The sequence below is a fragment of the Echinops telfairi genome, unplaced genomic scaffold (assembly GCF_000313985.2).
Source record: "Echinops telfairi isolate 266 unplaced genomic scaffold, ASM31398v2 ScPeMD7_4;HRSCAF=17, whole genome shotgun sequence".
Lineage (NCBI taxonomy): Eukaryota > Metazoa > Chordata > Mammalia > Afrosoricida > Tenrecidae > Echinops > Echinops telfairi.
The window spans coordinates 13194210-13210948 of record NW_022103900.1 but is presented as its reverse complement, the minus strand read 5'-3'; the positions used below and the strand labels follow the sequence as shown (position 1 = coordinate 13210948).

The 16739-nt window shown below is 45.4% G+C and overlaps 1 protein-coding gene across 2 annotated transcripts in view; it reads right to left on the bottom strand.

Moving 5' to 3' along the window:
- Nucleotides 1-16025, bottom strand: part of DPP4 (dipeptidyl peptidase 4) — a 105543-nt gene extending 89518 nt beyond the window's left edge. For both annotated transcript variants that reach the window (XM_045299455.1, XM_045299459.1), the window contains exons 1-2: nucleotides 15804-16025; nucleotides 15104-15191 (exon numbers count right to left, since the gene is read on the bottom strand). In XM_045299455.1, the coding sequence (XP_045155390.1) occupies nucleotides 15104-15191; nucleotides 15804-15809 (94 nt within the window). In that variant the 5' untranslated portion in view covers nucleotides 15810-16025. The remainder of the gene's footprint in view (nucleotides 1-15103; nucleotides 15192-15803) is intronic.
- Nucleotides 16026-16739: the final 714 nt, after the last annotated feature.

Genomic DNA, 16739 nt, shown 5'->3' with positions numbered 1-16739 from the left:
ACATGACAAAATAATAATAATTTATAAATTATCAAGGGTTCGTGAGGGAGGGGGGGTGAGGAGGAAGAGAAAAACATGAGGAGTTGATACCAAGGACTCAAGTAGAAAGAAAATGTTTTGAGAATGATGATGGCAACAAATGTACAAATGTGCTTGTACATTGGATGGATGTATGGATTGTGATGAGTTGTGGGAGCTCCCAATAAGAGGATTTTAAAAAGAAAAAAAAGAAAGAAAACTAAGTGGGAGTGGCAAGTCGCAGTGCAGCAAGGAGAATGGGTCATGGACAGGGCTTTTGAGATGCAGAGTGGGACTCAAACCCTGGATTTAGCAACACAGAGGTGAGGAACCTTGGCCAGAATCCTTTTGGTGGTGTGGTAGAGTTTAAGAGAGAATAAGGAGAGGAACTTCAGGCAGAATGAAAGCAAAAACACTTTAGAGGTTCTGTAAGAAAGAGAGCAGAGAAAGGGAGTTGTAGGTGGGCAGGGATCTGAAGTCAAGAGCACTTTTCTCTTTTTAAATTCCTGAGAGATTATATGTTTAGGATATAACCGAGAAGGGAAAACTGATAGGCAGTTGCTGTGGAGCAAGCACAAGGGGATGTAGGATCTAGTATACAAATGCATGAGCTGCTCTTAGAAGCAGGAAGAATTTATCCATCATCCGCAGCGGAGGGGGCAGATGGAAGTGAGGGCATAGAAAAACTGGTGAAACTGAGGCAATTCTCTTCCAATGGCATCAATGTTGTCATTAAAATAGGAAATAAAAATAAGGAGCCCTTATTAAATGTTTCTACTCCTAAAATGGGAATTAAGCCATTCAGCTAAGAGTGAGCATGGGGAGAGGGTGTTGGGCTTTGGGAAATGGAGATCTATGAGTGAGACAGTGAGTGGGTGGGGAAAGTAGAGATGGAATGCCAGGCAGCCTGGAGGAGCTGCTAGATGTTGGAAGAAAGGCCTGGTGAACTACACCTAGCTTTATAAAAAAACCTTAGTGGCTAGAGAAGGAAGTGGGAGGAAAGAAATATGTGTTAAATGATCAGATTCTTTCCTGATTTTCTCTTCAGAAAGGGCAAACCATTTTCATACGAATGAAATCCATTTTGTGCAGATTAATATTTTAAATATCTTATAACAGATCTTTGAGCCACCAATTAAGTTCCTTTTGTCCATGTCAAATTAAGCAAATAATAGTTTATAGACATTGTGAGAATATTTTGTTTTCTTTTATTTATTCATTTGCTTATTTTGGTTTTATGGCCATTAATTTAAATCCAACTTTCCTCGACCATCTTTTTTCAGATTAAATGTTACCCTGTAAAGTCTTGCCAATATTAACCACTTCTGTAGGCATGTTGCATATTGAAAATGCATCCCCTCTCCCCCTGCCTGTTGTTGATCACTTTAGTTGCCAAAAGCAGACAAGTGTTCTCCAGTCCATGGGATCAAAATACACCTTGCTTTAGAAACAACCTTGGCTGTTAGAAAAGAAAATAGGAAAAAAAACCAACAACAACAACAAAAAGAAAAGAAAAGAAGAAGAAAGGAACACGAGTTATATCATCAGATTATTTGAAAATCAGAGGTGGCATGATGTCTTTTTTTTAATTAACAACACACATCTTTCCAAGGTAATGAAATGTTAGCTACGAACAAAGCATGCGACAGTCCTCCACAGACCTTTCCATTTCTTTTCAGAATTCAGATTACATTTACATTCCCTCTCCCATGTGCTCAGTTGATTCCAACTCCTAGCGAAGCGAGGTAGACCAGAGGGAAACACTCCTGGCGTTGCACCGCCCTCCCAGTTCTCTTCCGTGTCAGCCACTGCATAGTCCATCTCAGGAGGGCCTTCCTCTTTCACACTGCCCCTCCGCTCTACCAAGCAGGCTGCCTCCGCCAGGGACTGGCCTCTCCTGATAACGTTTCTAAAGTATGTGGAACGAAGGCTCGGTAGTCTTGCCTGGAAGGAGCATTCTGGCTGTACATCTCCCAAGATTGGTTTGTGTTCAGATGTTTACCCTTTTGGCCTCGGTCCTCAGAATGGGACATGGGGGTGGGTGGGGGTGGGGCTGTAAACTGTCTAGAACTTGAAAATGTAGATGCCTGGAAAGTAGAAAACTGGATGAATTGTATTTAGTACCATTAATTATTAACACTGCATGGTTGGGTGGTTTCTGCAAAGATTTCTCGGGTCAGCATATACCATCTGCTCTTTAGCGCTTCTATCGTAGTTTGATCATTTACGAGAAGGACACAGACATTTAAAAAAAATTTTTTTAGACATTTTATTATAGTTAATGATGACTCTTCCTTTAATACTATGAATTATTTGAGGACAAGAGGAGCACCGATCATCTAGACGGTATTACCTCTAGCCCTTCGTGCATGTAGAAAGTGTTCAGTATGTATTTGCTGCGTTGGTGAATGGCCCTCTAGTGTGCTGAGTGTCTAGGAATTAGAGGACACCCCTAAATCCTACATTTAAAACCCAAACCAAACTCACTGCCCTGAAGTCAATTCTGACTCGTAGCGACTTACAGGGTACAGGAGAACTGCCCCTGTGGGTTTCCAAGACTGTAACTCTTTACAGGAGTAGAAAACTTTGGTGTTCTTTCTGTTAGAAAAAGAAAAACTAACCGAGGGAGTGTGACGGAGGGCGTTCAGGCAGAAGAGCCGCTTCACATTGGCTCTGGTGGGAAGGAACCCTTCGTGAGAGAAAGACAAATTCCCACAGGAAGCTCGCTCTTCAGGCGCTCACCTAGACGCCTGTCCTTGCTTTGCACGTTGCCACCATTCCCACGGGACATATTGTGGACCTGACTCGGCACATGCGGCTTTTCTGAGGTTTAGACACATTAGTCCGAAGCGCCTTTCCTCGGAACAATGAGCATACAGGATTTTATAAAACAGCTAGAGGAAAAGGAAGTTAAACTACTGATGCTAACATAACCACATTAAAATTGCTCTGCTCAGAAACCAACAGAATGCGATGGAATTTAAGAGTGTCTACTGAGGAATCCCAACCCTGTGTACTTTTGAGCCTGTTCCTTAATCTCTGGACTAGCCAACTCCCAGATGGCCCCCACTGACCTCTATTTCCTGATGTTCATGCCCCTGTGTAACACCCTCTCATTTTGGGGGCGTTCTCTTGAAGACTGAAAGAACTGAGCAGACAGGATGTTAAGTATTTCGGAGGGTAGGCCATGAAAAGGCCCAGAGACTTTGGAAGAGTGAACTTTCTATATATGGCTCTTCTACCCAAGTCTCTGGACCTCCCACCAGATGATTACATAGAACTATGCAAACAGGGTGTGTGTAACACTAATAGAGGGGACTGGTCAGTTTTCATCACCCGACCTCACCCCGCCCCATCTGCCCATGACTATAAGATAAGCTATCTTCTTTTTCCTTCCTATTTTTGCTTATTTATTTATTTATATTAGTTGGGACAACACAATCATGCCATATTTCAATCACATCAAGTAGAAGGTGCAATTGCTACCACACCAGTTTCCAAACATTCTTTTCTACATGGACTCCTTATCATCATCTCCCTTTTACACACCCCCCCCCACCGTACCCCTTCCCCCCAAACCTCTTATTCTACATGCTGTCCCTATAGGCCTATCAATCCTGGGCTTCATATACCGAAAAATGGAACAGCATATAACACAGATTCAAGATGGTCACTTCCATCGACATAACACCTCTGAGATACACTTCACTATAACTGAACAAAAACCAAACAGCAATACAAACGAAACATACAGAAATTTTGGAAACCAGATCAGGTTGAGTCTGGATCATCGAGAGAATCTACTGACAAAGTAGTTGTTTTTTTTTAATAAATAAATTATTTTACTGGGAGCTCTTACAGCTCTGATAACAATCCATACGTCAATTGTATCAAACACATTTGCACATATGTTGCCATCATGAGAGGTAAAAAATGGCTATAAATAGTTCCAGGTCCATCTGCTGACCCTTCTGAATGTTTTCCAATTGGATCTGGGGAAGTGCCACGCCTGCCCACGGATTCCGAAGTCTATTTTCGGGATTCCTTGGGGACTTCATTGCTGTGCTCCCCTTGCTGCTCAGTTGTACTCCCTTCATGTTTTACTCCAGTGTGTGTGTGTGGGGGGGGCAGGAAGGTGGGGGCCAGACCAGCACCATTCCCTCACTCTGTACCCAGTGCTGTCCCCTATAGCACTGTGGGTCAGTGAGAGGGCATCATACAGACACAGTTTTAAGTGTTCGGGTCAAATTTAGGCCTTTGATTTTCTATATTCCTCTCTTCCAAGCACTCTGTTTAGTGACCACTTTCCTCCCATGCCTAAATTTTAGATAGGGGAGTTCTCCAAAGGCATATTTCCTATGTTGTTCTACAAATGAATCTTGGGCTCCCACTGTCATCCATCGCCTTCTGCACACCAAATTCTCACAGTTTCAGCTCTGATACGAATCCTCCTTTGACTTCAGATTATATGATTTACAATCCTTCGGGGACTGATGCTGGAGTGCTTCTTCCATGTGTACTTAGTTGATCTCACTTGGATGGCTGCTCATTTGGAAACAAGCCTTTAAGAATCCAGATGCTATTTTATCTGATAGCTGGGCACCATCTAAATTCTCCTTCACAGTTTGCTATAGTACCTGTATCTTCTGTGTTCCTTTCCTGAGGGTGAGTATCAGACAGGGCCACGATGTAAGAACTAATTGTTCTTACGTTGGAGCTAGGATTTAGTGTGGGCCTCAAGCCCATTCCTGGACCTGTGCTTTTCTTCTTCTTCTTCTTCTTTTTTAACTTGTTATAATGTACTACCATTCCATACTTCAATCACGTTAAACAGAATTTTACATCGCTTCCAAATCAGTCTCCTTCCCGGAATCCTGACATCATCTCACTTTTATCTCTCCCACCATCTATATACCACCTTTCCCCCCAAACCCTCGTTTTTCGGTAAATGAAACCCAGGGGCATTGAGCCGATGGGAAGAGCAAATTGAGAAGGTATTTTTGAAGCAGAAAAAGAAAGAAACTTTGAGGACCTTGGAAGAGCATGTTTAAGATATCTTTCTGAAAGTGGCAGAGGCTAAGAAAGAGTAGATGCATCATAGACTGTGCTAGTTTGGGTGGACTAGAGAAAGAAATTCACAGACACTCATATCTGTATAAGAAAGAACTTTATATACAAGAGCAATTTGATATTGAGAAAACATCCCAGCTCAGTCTAGATCAAGTTCATAAGTCCAATATTAGCCCATCTGTCTGATGCCAATCTACAAAGTCCTCTTCAGACTCATGAAACACATGCAATGACGCCGAATGCAGGAAGACCACAGGCCAGTGGGTGGAAAGTCTTGTGGATCCAGTGGTGGTGGAAGCACCTCAGCACTGGTGTGGGTCTCCATTTGGCTCTTCCAACTGCAGGGCTCTGGCTGCCATCAGCATGGCTCCATGTGGCTTGTCAATAGGAATGTCTTATAGGGAGACAAGCAGAGTGTATCTGGCCTCCAGTGAGCTATTAATCTCCTTTGTGCCTCCAAATGAGGTCATCAAGCTGTGACCTGATTGACGGGCTAACCTCCACTCCTTCATTCTTAATAGTCTCAAGTTGACACCAGATTATATAACTACCACCTAAACCATGACACAAAGACTCAGAGGAGCAGCTCAAAACTGTGGAGTACCTTACCCTCCTCTAGCCCAAGCTTATAGAACTGTGGAACAGAGTGACAGGCAGGCTGGCTTCATGGTCATGGAGGCAAAGGACAAGCGGCTATGCAATGAGAGACTAAGAGCTAGAGAGAGATTTGGCTGCCATGTGGCTGAGAGGCTGAGAACTGGAGAAAGGCTTGACTGCTGGCTGAGGAGAATAATGACAGTCTCCTTCCTGCTTGCTGATTCTGACCTGTGTTGGTGCTAGGTGCCATTGAGGCACAACTGTGATGAGCCCCTTGTCACAGCCACGGTGTCAATCCCTCTCCTTGAGGGCCTTGCTCATTTCTACTGCCCCACCCCTTTACCAAGCTTGATGTCCTTCTTCAGAGACTGGCCTTACCTGCCAATGTGTCCAAGGTATGTGAGATGAAGTCTCACCACCCTTGCCTCTAAGGAGAAGTCTGGCCATACTTCCTCCAAGACGGACTTGTTTGTCCTTTTGATAGTAGTCCAGGATGATGTCAATATTCTTCTCTAGCACCACAATTCAAATGCATCAGTTCTTCAGTGGTCTTCCTTGTCAATGTCCAAATTCACGTGCCTATGAGGCAATGGAGAAGATCGTGGCTTGGGCCAGGCGCACCTCAGTCCTCAAAGTCACTCCTTGCTTTCCAGTACTTAGAGTCCTCGCGCGGCAGATTTACCAGCGCAATGTGCCTTTTGATCACTGACGGCTGCTTCCATGAGCATTGGTTATGGATTCAAGCAAGATGAAATCCCTGACAACTTTAACCTTTTCTCCATTTACCACGACGTTACCTAGTCTTCCAGTTGTGAGGACTGGGGCCTTCTTTACATTGAGTTGCAATCTATGCTGAAGGCTGCAATCCTCAATTGCCATCAGCAAGCACTTCAAGTCCTGCTCACTTTCAGCAGGTAGGTTGCGTCACCCTCATAGGACAGATTGTGAATAAGCCTTCTTCCCATCCTGATGCCTCATGCTTCTTATAATCCAGTTTCTCTCATTTCCTCGGCAGACAGAATGAACGAGTATGCTGACAGGGTACAACCCCGATGCACAGCTTTAAAATCGTCGGATTTTAAATCACGCAGTATTCCTTGTTCTCGTCCCACAACTGCCTCTTGATCCATACACACGTTCCTCGTGAGCGCAGTGACGTGTTCTGGATCCTGACCTGTGGTAATTTATTAATTCCCTAATGTTGTCATTGTTAGGTGCCATCGAGTCGGTTCTGACCCACAGCAACTCTATGACAACAGAAGGAAACATCGCCTGTCCCTGCACCATCTTCACAATTGTGCTCACTGAGTCCATTGTTTGAGCCCATTGTTGCAGCCACTATGTCATTCCATCTTGTCGTTCCTATTACTTAATAAACTCACTTAATTGTATTGCCTGCGAGTTCTGTGTGGCCGTTGTATTACATTATCGAACCCAGCAAAGATGCAGAGTGGTGTCGGAGAAACAACTGGTATCCGAATAGGCACAGAAGGATGGGCTGGGAAGGCTTGTCTGACCCCTGCCTGGAAGCAATAAGGAAGCCAGAGGTCAGCTATGGCTCTCCATTCCTGTCGACTGCATAAGCTTCCTGGTTGGCTGGTATCTTGGTCCCTTTATTTTAAGGGAAGTAAGCTGCCACCTCATACTGTGGATAGGTCTACATGGTAGGAATGTCTACACAACAGACACATGAGTGAGCTTTGAAGTGGCTCTCCAACACCTGGCACGCCAATAGATCGCATAGTGATAGTAGCTACACACACACACACACACACACACACACACGAACCACCCAAATAAGCTGTTCTCAAATCTCTGATCCAAATTAACAGTGAGATAAAGGTTTCTTTGTTTGTTTGCTTTAGTTTTAAGCGATTACGTTTTGGGATAATTTATTATCCACCAATAAATAAATAAAGCAAAGTTTCTGTAAAGCTGTGAAAATTGAGCAGGGGTCGCTTTGAGGATTACGGTGTGCCTCATCCAAGCCATAATATTTCCTATCACCTCAAATACATGGGAAATACAAACAATGAATGCAGAAGATCAAAGTTTGTCAACGCATTTGAATTATGGTACTGGCAATGAAAAGTGAATGTACCTGTTTTGCCAAGAGAACAAGCGAATCTGTCTTGGAAGCAGCAGAGCCAGATGGGAAGTGATAATGGCGAGACTTTCCTTCATATGTTGGACCTGTTATCAGAGGGCTCATTTTCTGGAGAAGGGCATCCATGAAAAAGAAGAAGACCCTCCGGGAGACGGATTGACACAGTGGCTGCAACAGGCACTCAAACGTAACGATGATGACGACACAGGGGTGGGCAGTGTTTACTTCTGTAGATCATCCGGTCGATGTCAGCACCAATGTCTAAGGTCAAAAAAAAATGCGACCCCCCACGTCTGGAATACAATCGAAGGAGAACATTGAAATGGAACAAAGACAGATCATCTGGAGGAGGCAGGGCCCATATGCAGTCACAAGGACACCCAAGAGCTTACCGAGAACCTATGGCTTAAATAGGGTGCGGGAGGACAAAGGACACTGTCAAAGAAGCATGATCGATACAGCCCAGTTGCAGGTGGGCCAACAGAAACAGGCATGGGGCCATGATTGGGACCCCCACACACGCTAGACAGAAAAGCTTACTCCATCAGTCCAGAACCCTCCAACCAAGGCTGTCAGGGCCTGGCTTATGACTTTGCAGCCCTATTGCTCTAAGGACACCCTCTAGCAAGCCCCTAAGGGAGGCTTAATCCACATGGAGAATTTGCAAATAGATTTTGGGCTTTCTATAAACCTAGCCCTCAGAGTTTAAACTCCAATATAGCTAACAACACCAGCAACCACACTGTCAAAGGGCTGTTGCAAGGACTCAATGTCCAACACCAGCTGCACAGTACTTACATGTTGGCTATTACTATAGGTTTGCACACTTCTCTTCCACAAGGAGGACTTTCCTGTGTATTGTGTTCAACCACATACTTGGCTCAGATAGAGATTTTAAGTACATGGATCCAGCTCGTTTCAGTCTCTTATCCTGTCTCTCTCTAACTAGCCATCGACAAGCAATTCTCTCGTCTCCAATCTCTTTAACGAAGAGAGGCAAAGACTTCCAAGACAGAGACATTTAAGGCATTTGTTACAGCCAGGGAACCCAAAACCCCAAATGGCTGGCCTGAAAAAGACCAATCCACTGACCTCATGAGCACTCAAAAGAGGTTGACAACAGACCCTGAGCTAGCCTGAGATCAACTTGAGCTTTTACAGAGCACGATGTTTAGAAAATGTCCTCTGAAATATACAAGGCTTCCATTCAGATGAATTTCTGCGCTTTTAAACCTGGAATAGATCCCAGCCGTCCTCAGGCAATCTTGATAGATGCCATCTTTTCTTTCTCTGATTATTCCTGTCTCCTTCCCATTGGGTTATCTTTTATTACTGATAGATGGGTGAGCAGTCAAATCCCCTATACACTGAAAGAACATATTGGGGAAAGTTACTGCTAAAGTTGTGAAGAGAGCAAAAGAACAGAAATATGTTTTTATTCTATGGTAAGACTAAAACAAAAAGACAACCAAATATTTTAAAAACATAGCAAATAGTATCATATAAAAAGGAAAAGAAAGATCGCACATACTGAGTGAGTTTTTCTTGAACTAAGTCATGAAGATATTTTAAAGTGAGAAACTGAATATTTTAATAAATGCAATATCCTTCCATAATAGGATAACTGAGAGCTCTAAAATAAAACACAAGTCTTTACTATTTATATTGAAAGTAGTGAAGTGTGTGTGTGTGTTTCATTGTCTTTTGGGTGAAGGTTTACAGAGAATTCATTTCCCATTCAGTAATTTATGCATCTTCTATTTCATGAGAGTAGCTGCAATCCCTCAAGTGCTTTCCCATTTATTCCTCCCTTCCTTCTCACGGCCCTTCACCCAGCTTCGCTGCCTCTTCTCACCTTCTGAACGTAAGGTTTGGGAAAACTGCCCTGGCGGTCTCATGAGGTTGACGGTTCTGAGAAGCAGGCTTCTCACAGGTGTTACTGCTCGTTTTAGAGACCGGTCTGTTGACTGAAAAGGTCATCTCCGGGTTTGAAGGGTGTCTAAGGACCACGGTCTTAGGGGTTTTGTCAGTCTCTCTCCAACTAGTATGTCTGGTGTTTTTATGATTTTGAATTTCATTGCAGTTTTTTCCTGCTCTGTCCAGGGCTTTTTATTGCGATCCTGATCCGATTCATTGGTAGTGATAGCTGGGCTCCATCTAGTTCAGGTGGTCCGTTACACCTTTGCACTACTTCCTGGCAATGTAGCAGATTATATATTAGGCTGCCAACCACAACGTCAGCACTTTGAACCCACCAGTTGCTGTGCTGGAGGAAGATGAGGTTTTTTCCACAGGGGCAAGTCCACTCCGTCCCGTGGGTAGCTGCAAGTCCGAATTAACTCACTGGCAGCCTTTTGGGACTTTTGTTTTATTTTTCTTTTAACTTAAAACCCTGAACTCTTTGCTTAGCTTAGTCAAATACCTGATGTCAAGAAATTTTTTATTCTAATAAATACAGCAATAGTATGAAGCCCATGCAACTAGAATCAATATCTCTCTTTCCCTTTTCCTGTTCTGAATGAGTTGAGTTTTGCTGAAGTCAGTATTTCATTGAGAGAACACTAACCTTCTCTTAGACAAACCTGTCGAGGATGAATCTGGGTTTGCTTATTTCTTCCTCCTTCCTTTTTGCTGGTTAGTTCTTTGCTTATCATATCATTTATGTCTTTGCTCATTTTCCTTACTGAAATCATCCACCCTCCTTCCTTCCTTTCCTTTCTAGTCCCGGCCTGTTTCATTTCTCTCCTCTCCCTCTTTCTCCACACTTGCCCACCTCCTTCCCCTGTATTTGTTTGATTTTAAACCCAGACAAAATGGAGGCTTTGGGGGGAGGGGCAGGCAGGGCAATGACTCAGGATTCCTTGAAAGTAATACTGTCCATATTATAGCAGAGCCCAGGGATGGGATTGCTTGTTGAATGAAGTGCTGCATTCCTACATCTTTGTCCCTTAAAATAAGGCGGAAGCTGAAACAAGATGGTTTCCTGTGTCTCCTCATATATACATACATGCCAAGTAAGAAACATCAGAATAGAAAAAACTTGAGTGTTAAGAATAAAGATACATACAATAAACCACCTCCCCCAGGATTCACCTTTATAGACCTATCAGCTGACTAAAGATCCCTGGTGGTTCACAGGGTTAAGCATTGGGCTGACAACCTAACGGTTGGTGATTTAAACTCACAAGCCACTCTGTGGGGGAAAGACGAGACTATCTGCTCCCATAAAGGCGCATCGTCTTGTAAACCCTAAGGAGTAGTTCTGCTCTATCCTATCAGGTCACTCAAAAACAGACAGCTCATTGCTATTGAGCTCAGTCCACTTCAAGTCACAGCAACCCCAGAGGACAGGGTAGAACTGCCCTGGGGGTTTCTGAGACCGGAACTCTGTATGGGAATAGAATGCCTTCTCTTTCTCCCCACAGCGGCTGGGGACTTATGAACTGCTGACCTTGTGGCTAGCCACCCAGTGTGTACCCTCCATGCCACCAAGGCTCTGCAGGGTCGCTAAGCAGTCATGATGGACTCATCGCAGTGTTTTGGTTTTTAATGAGGTGAGCACTCCCTCTCCCTAGAACAACCAGGCACAAGACAGGAAAGGGCAGCCTAGCTCTGAAGCCAGGAAAGGAGGAGGAACGGAAAAGGTGAACAGGAGGAGGAAGTGGGAGGAGCTCTGACCAGGGCAGGAAGTGAAACCAATGTCAGGAATCAAAATGTAGATAAATTATCTAAATGAAGACCATTTCACCTGTAAACGTCACCCAAACCACCACAAAAAGTTAAAAACAAACAACCAAAAACTTACAAGGAAGCCTCATTTCCATCTAGTTGCCCCAGAGGCATCCTAAGCCATCCTGCCCTTTTTTTTCCTGCAGATAACCAATGAATTACCCAAGTCTCATCTTTCACAAGTCCGAGTAGCTGTCACCTCAATCCCTGTTACCCTTGCCGAGTCTTCTACACCAGCAGTCTCCTGGTCCCCCTTCCTTGCATCCTCCTCAAGCCTTGCTCTACCTTAATCATCTTCCCATCGTCATAACTACCACTCTCGGCTAGATGCTCACTTGTTCCAGTTCCCAGGGGCCCTTCATCATCTGCAGGCTAAACTCACACTCTGTCTCCTGCTGCCCTCTCCTCTCTGTCCCAGGATCCCTTTATAATCCCAGAACAGAAGGGCTAGGCTGGCATCCCTTTTTTCTGGCAAAGCAAATCTCTAGATACTGATGTTGATTATTTAACCTGTCACAAAAGTTGTCTTCTCTGACTTTGTGAGATAGCCGTAAGTGCCCCTCCTAACCCTCCTAACACCCAGGAAAGTTTGCTCACGTCCCTTAAATCAGTGTTTCCCTAAGCGGGTGACACCGCTCTCTCTGGTCATGGCTGGGATGATCCAGGAGGGCTGCAAAAGCAGACGGCCACACTTCACCCTAGGTCGTGGGCTATCGTGCTAAAAGGTTTTGTTGTTTTTGCTAGGGGTGGAGGGACAGTACTAAGTAATTTTTTTTTTTCTGAAAAGAGGGCAGTAAAGCCAAATAAGTTTGGCAGCCTATGCTGCAATGATCTTCCTAAATCGCAATCATACTTAGATAAGGGTTAGTCCCTGGGTGGTGTAAAAGGACTGAAATATTGGAGGTTGAAGACTATCCAGAGGCGATGTGAAAGGACAAATCCTGGTGATTCAAAACCGCCTACTGAAAACTTGGTGGAGCACAGTTCTACACCGATACACATGGGGCTCCGTGAGTGAGATGCAATTGGAAGTCAAACGACACTGGTCCAGGGAGCATGTAAGCCTCGCAGGCTCTGCTACGAGAACATTCTTGAAGTATTTATTCAAATTTCATTAGTAGACAAGACTATATGCTTTATAGAGAAGTAACAAAACAGCTCCTGCCCACTCTCCATATCCCTCCCAGCAAATCAAAATCCCTATAGTGAATTTGGAAGTCTCGCCATCCTCCTTTTCAAGGAGGATTCTGTTTGTACTTCTTTTATGGCAGATAGGTGTTCTTCTGGCAGACCATGGTCTATTCAATATTTTTTCACCACCACCACCACCACCACAATTCTTCAGATTTTGCACACACATAAGGTGATTGAAGATACCATGGTTTGTGTCTGGTGCACCTTAGTCTTCAAAAGAGCAATTGTGAGGATGGCACAAGATGGGCAACGTTCCATTTTGTTCTGCTGAGGGTCATCGTGAGTGCACTAACAACAGCAACGTTAAGAGAGCCCATGGATGGTGCTGTGCACAGAGACCCTTTGACTATTTCCCCGGCCATTGCAAGTAGCTTACCCAAGTATAGTCACCGTTTCTTCAAGGTCTCTCTGATGATTAGCTTAGCTTATCTCGACAATGATGCTATACACTCTAAACCAGCAGTTCTCAACCTGTGGGTCGCAACCCCTTTGGGGGTCCAATGACCCTTTCACAGGAGTGGCCAGATTCATAACAGTAGCTAAATGACAGCAATGAACTAGCAACAAAAATAATTTTATGGTTGGGGGATCACCACAACATGAGGAACTGTATGAAAGGGTCACAGCATTAGGAAGGTGGAGAACCACTGCTAAACTCAATGCCACCGAGTCAATGCCAACCCATAGCTGCTTTAAAGGAAGGGTAGAACTGACTTTGTGAGTTTCCAAGACTGTAATTCTTTACGGGAGTAGAAGGCCCCAACTTTCTCCCTGGGAGCAGCTGGTGTTTTTGAACTGCTGACCTTGCAGTTAGCAGCCCAACATATAACCACTATGCCACCGTGGCTCCTTATGGCCTCTCAAACTGAGACCCTTACAAATGGACTAGACAGATTATTATTACTTACATATCTGTTTCTCATTAGATTATAAATTTCTTGGGGTCAGGGACCTTAATATTTATAAAGCTTAATTTTTATATATGCAGCCACTAGCACAGTGCGTGGTGTTGACTATTTCTTGAAGGAGTGAACGTCCTGTTCTTTCTCACCACCGGGTTTTAGGTGTGTTGTTATTTGAGTACACAAGAAGTCACTTTAGCTCTCCCTCCTCCCCACAAAGGGCTTATTTTGATAGCTTGCAAGAAGGAGCCAAATACAAGTGGACGGAGTCTACCTTTAATAGTCTAAAATGATGAGAGCACGGCTTTCTTAAGTAAAGAAATGTAATTATTAATCGGCCAACTCATTTTATTATTCAACTCTTGTCACCTCTGCCCTGGTCCTGAAGTCTCAGGACAAGCATGGGTTTGATAGTTCCACCAGGGATGGAGTCCCTGGGGTGAGAAAGGTTAAAGTACTTGGCTGCTAACCCCAAACCAGCAGGTTGGAGTCCAACTATCAGTGACTCAGAAGACAATTCTGGCAATCTCCGAGACATTGGGAACTGGAGGGAGCACGGTTCTGTTCTGATGCTTGTGGGGTGGCCAAGAGTAGGACTCAATTTGCAGCTGGTTGGTGCCAGGGAATACTGGTATTAATTCTGAACCATTGCTGGAAGATCAGAAAAAGAGCCCCTCAGTGTGTCAACCCTAAGTGGACATCTGAACCATCCAGAGAGAGAATGTTTCTGTTTGCTGACCAATCCAGAAATTGTACACCTAACATGAAAATACATATTTTAAAAGAAAGGAGGGCCCCGAGGAGACCCGAACTAGTGTTTCCACTAAATAGTGTGCATTCCATTAGCTGAATGGTTTCAATTAAGAGCACAGACTAAACGGGAACATTGAGGCAAGCTATAATATCTGAAAGTACTTTAATGAAAATCATCCACCAAAAGCGCTGATCTCGGGCCTCTCTGAATATTGGCATGCATGCCAATGTTATGATTTTTCTCTGTCATACTTTTCAAATGGCCAAATAGTTGTTCCCCTGCATCATAGCCATCCAACCATCATAATCAAATGAAAACAGCCAGGGTTCCCTGTACACTGATGTTTCTCAAAACCACATATTGAGGGTTTTTCCCCAGCTTTTCTTCCGATTGAGACATTCTTCCTGGTAAACTTGGGATTTTTATGTACAACCCCTTATTCTTCCAGGAATCACACACCCAACAGTGAATTTTAAATTCCATAAACAGCCATCCACAGGCGTCCTCCTCATTTCAGGCAGTATACATTTGTTAGACATAACAAAAACGTGGCGGTTTCGAGGCTCACACACTAAATATTGTACAGATTCTCCCGCAAAGTGAATCCAGACCCCACACCACTTGTAGCTGCAACCCAGGCGGGGCTCAGTGCCCAGCAAAATCCCTCGGTCCCTTAGCGTCGTACATCTGATTCCAACTTCCGAGGGTCTTTGTGGAATGTTTCAAACTTACTGCTTTTGTTCAGCAAAACCACGGGCACGGTGATGATGGTAATGAGCGCAGCCGCACCCAGCACCCCCAGGACGATCTTCCACAGCGTCTGCAAGGAGGTCAGAGCGTGCCTGGTGAGAGGGCAGCATTTGGCCGGAGTCTGCATAAGAGAGTTAGAGCCCAGGCTGCCCTCCAGTAGGATTTGCAGATGGGAGTGTGTAGGAAGAAGGGCATAGGCTGTAGGAGGGTTTGGTGTGCAATTAGTGTAGCATGGAAGGGCTGCCTGTAAATTCACTGCCACCGACTCTTAGCGACCCTCTAGGGCAGCTTAGAAAGACCCCTGCGTTTCAGAGACTAACTCTTCGAGAGTAGAAAGCCCTGTGTCTGAATTTGTGGCCTCTGAACACAGACAATGGTTTCTCTAGTCCAGCCTGCCTGCTTGAGGCCACCTGAGGATTGGGTCTTGCGTTTTGTGCATGGCTCTCTGATTCTCCAAGTCTCAGTATGTGGGTTTTAGAAGAAATTCATCTGGGAGAGAGAGAGAGAGAGCGCGCGCGCGAGAGAGCGCCCTGGGACATCCCCTCCACCTGTTAGAGAAAGGCCCTGGGGCTCCTTGCCTATTGAGAGTCCCTAGCCCGGTGAACTTGGGGAACCGGTGGCGAAACGGCACCTATGAAGTAACCCTGGGGCTAGAGGCGTGTGAAGAGCGCTAGGTACTTACCTTCATGGTCCGAGCGTCCCCAGAAAGGAGCTTTCCAGAGCAGGAAGGAAGGCAAGTCCAAGTCCGGCGAGCCGCGGAAACAGGCGTCCTGCGCCGCTGCTAGCGGCGCGGAGTCGCTGCGCTTGCAAGTTTCAGCCCGAGGTTAAACATTAGTGAGCAGCCAGCCCGCTCCGTGTAAAGGCGCCGCCGGGCCCGGGGGTGACCGCGGGCGAAGTCACACCGGGCGTGGGACACTGGCATCCCGGCCGGAGGGCGCCCTAGAGGCACCTACCCCAGACAGAGCTAGCGCTGGGCTGCAGCCCTGGAGCGCTGGGTGCTGCGACCCTGGGGGCTGGGCTGGGTGGGGGCCAACGTGGACACCCGGGAAGGGAGGGGAGGGGCTGCTCAATTGTGAACTTGGAGACCAGGGCTCAGCGACTCACGGTGCGGGATGCGTCTATGCTGAAAGGCACGTTGATTCTCAGAGCCCGAAACCTGGTGCGGACAGACGGACAGACAGTGACCAGAGGCCCTGAGTGGGCGTGGGGCGTAGCAAACTCACGCAGCTCGCTGTGGTCCACGGGCTAACTCCTGGGCCAGTGAGAAGTTATGTTGGGGGGAAATGGGATGCCTAAGGCAGTCTGCAAAGCAAAGAGGAAAGAAAGAAAAAAAAAAGGCTTGTGTTCGCTTTTGAATGGCACTTAGAGGGTAAGTCCCAGAATTTAGTCTCTGTCCTGGGCGTTTCCTTTCTCATGAAGACGCCAAAAATAATCAGACGGACACTTCAGTGGAAGTTGCCCTTCTTTCTCCCGCACTCCCCTAGGCAGCAACTCTGCGTTCACTAGGAGGAAGCAGAGGCACAGAGAGGCTAAGTCAGCAGTCAGAAGGTGGAGGAACCTGACTTCAGAGTCCAGGGACTAACTTATTCTACAGCAAGGCCTCTGACCTTCCAGTCTT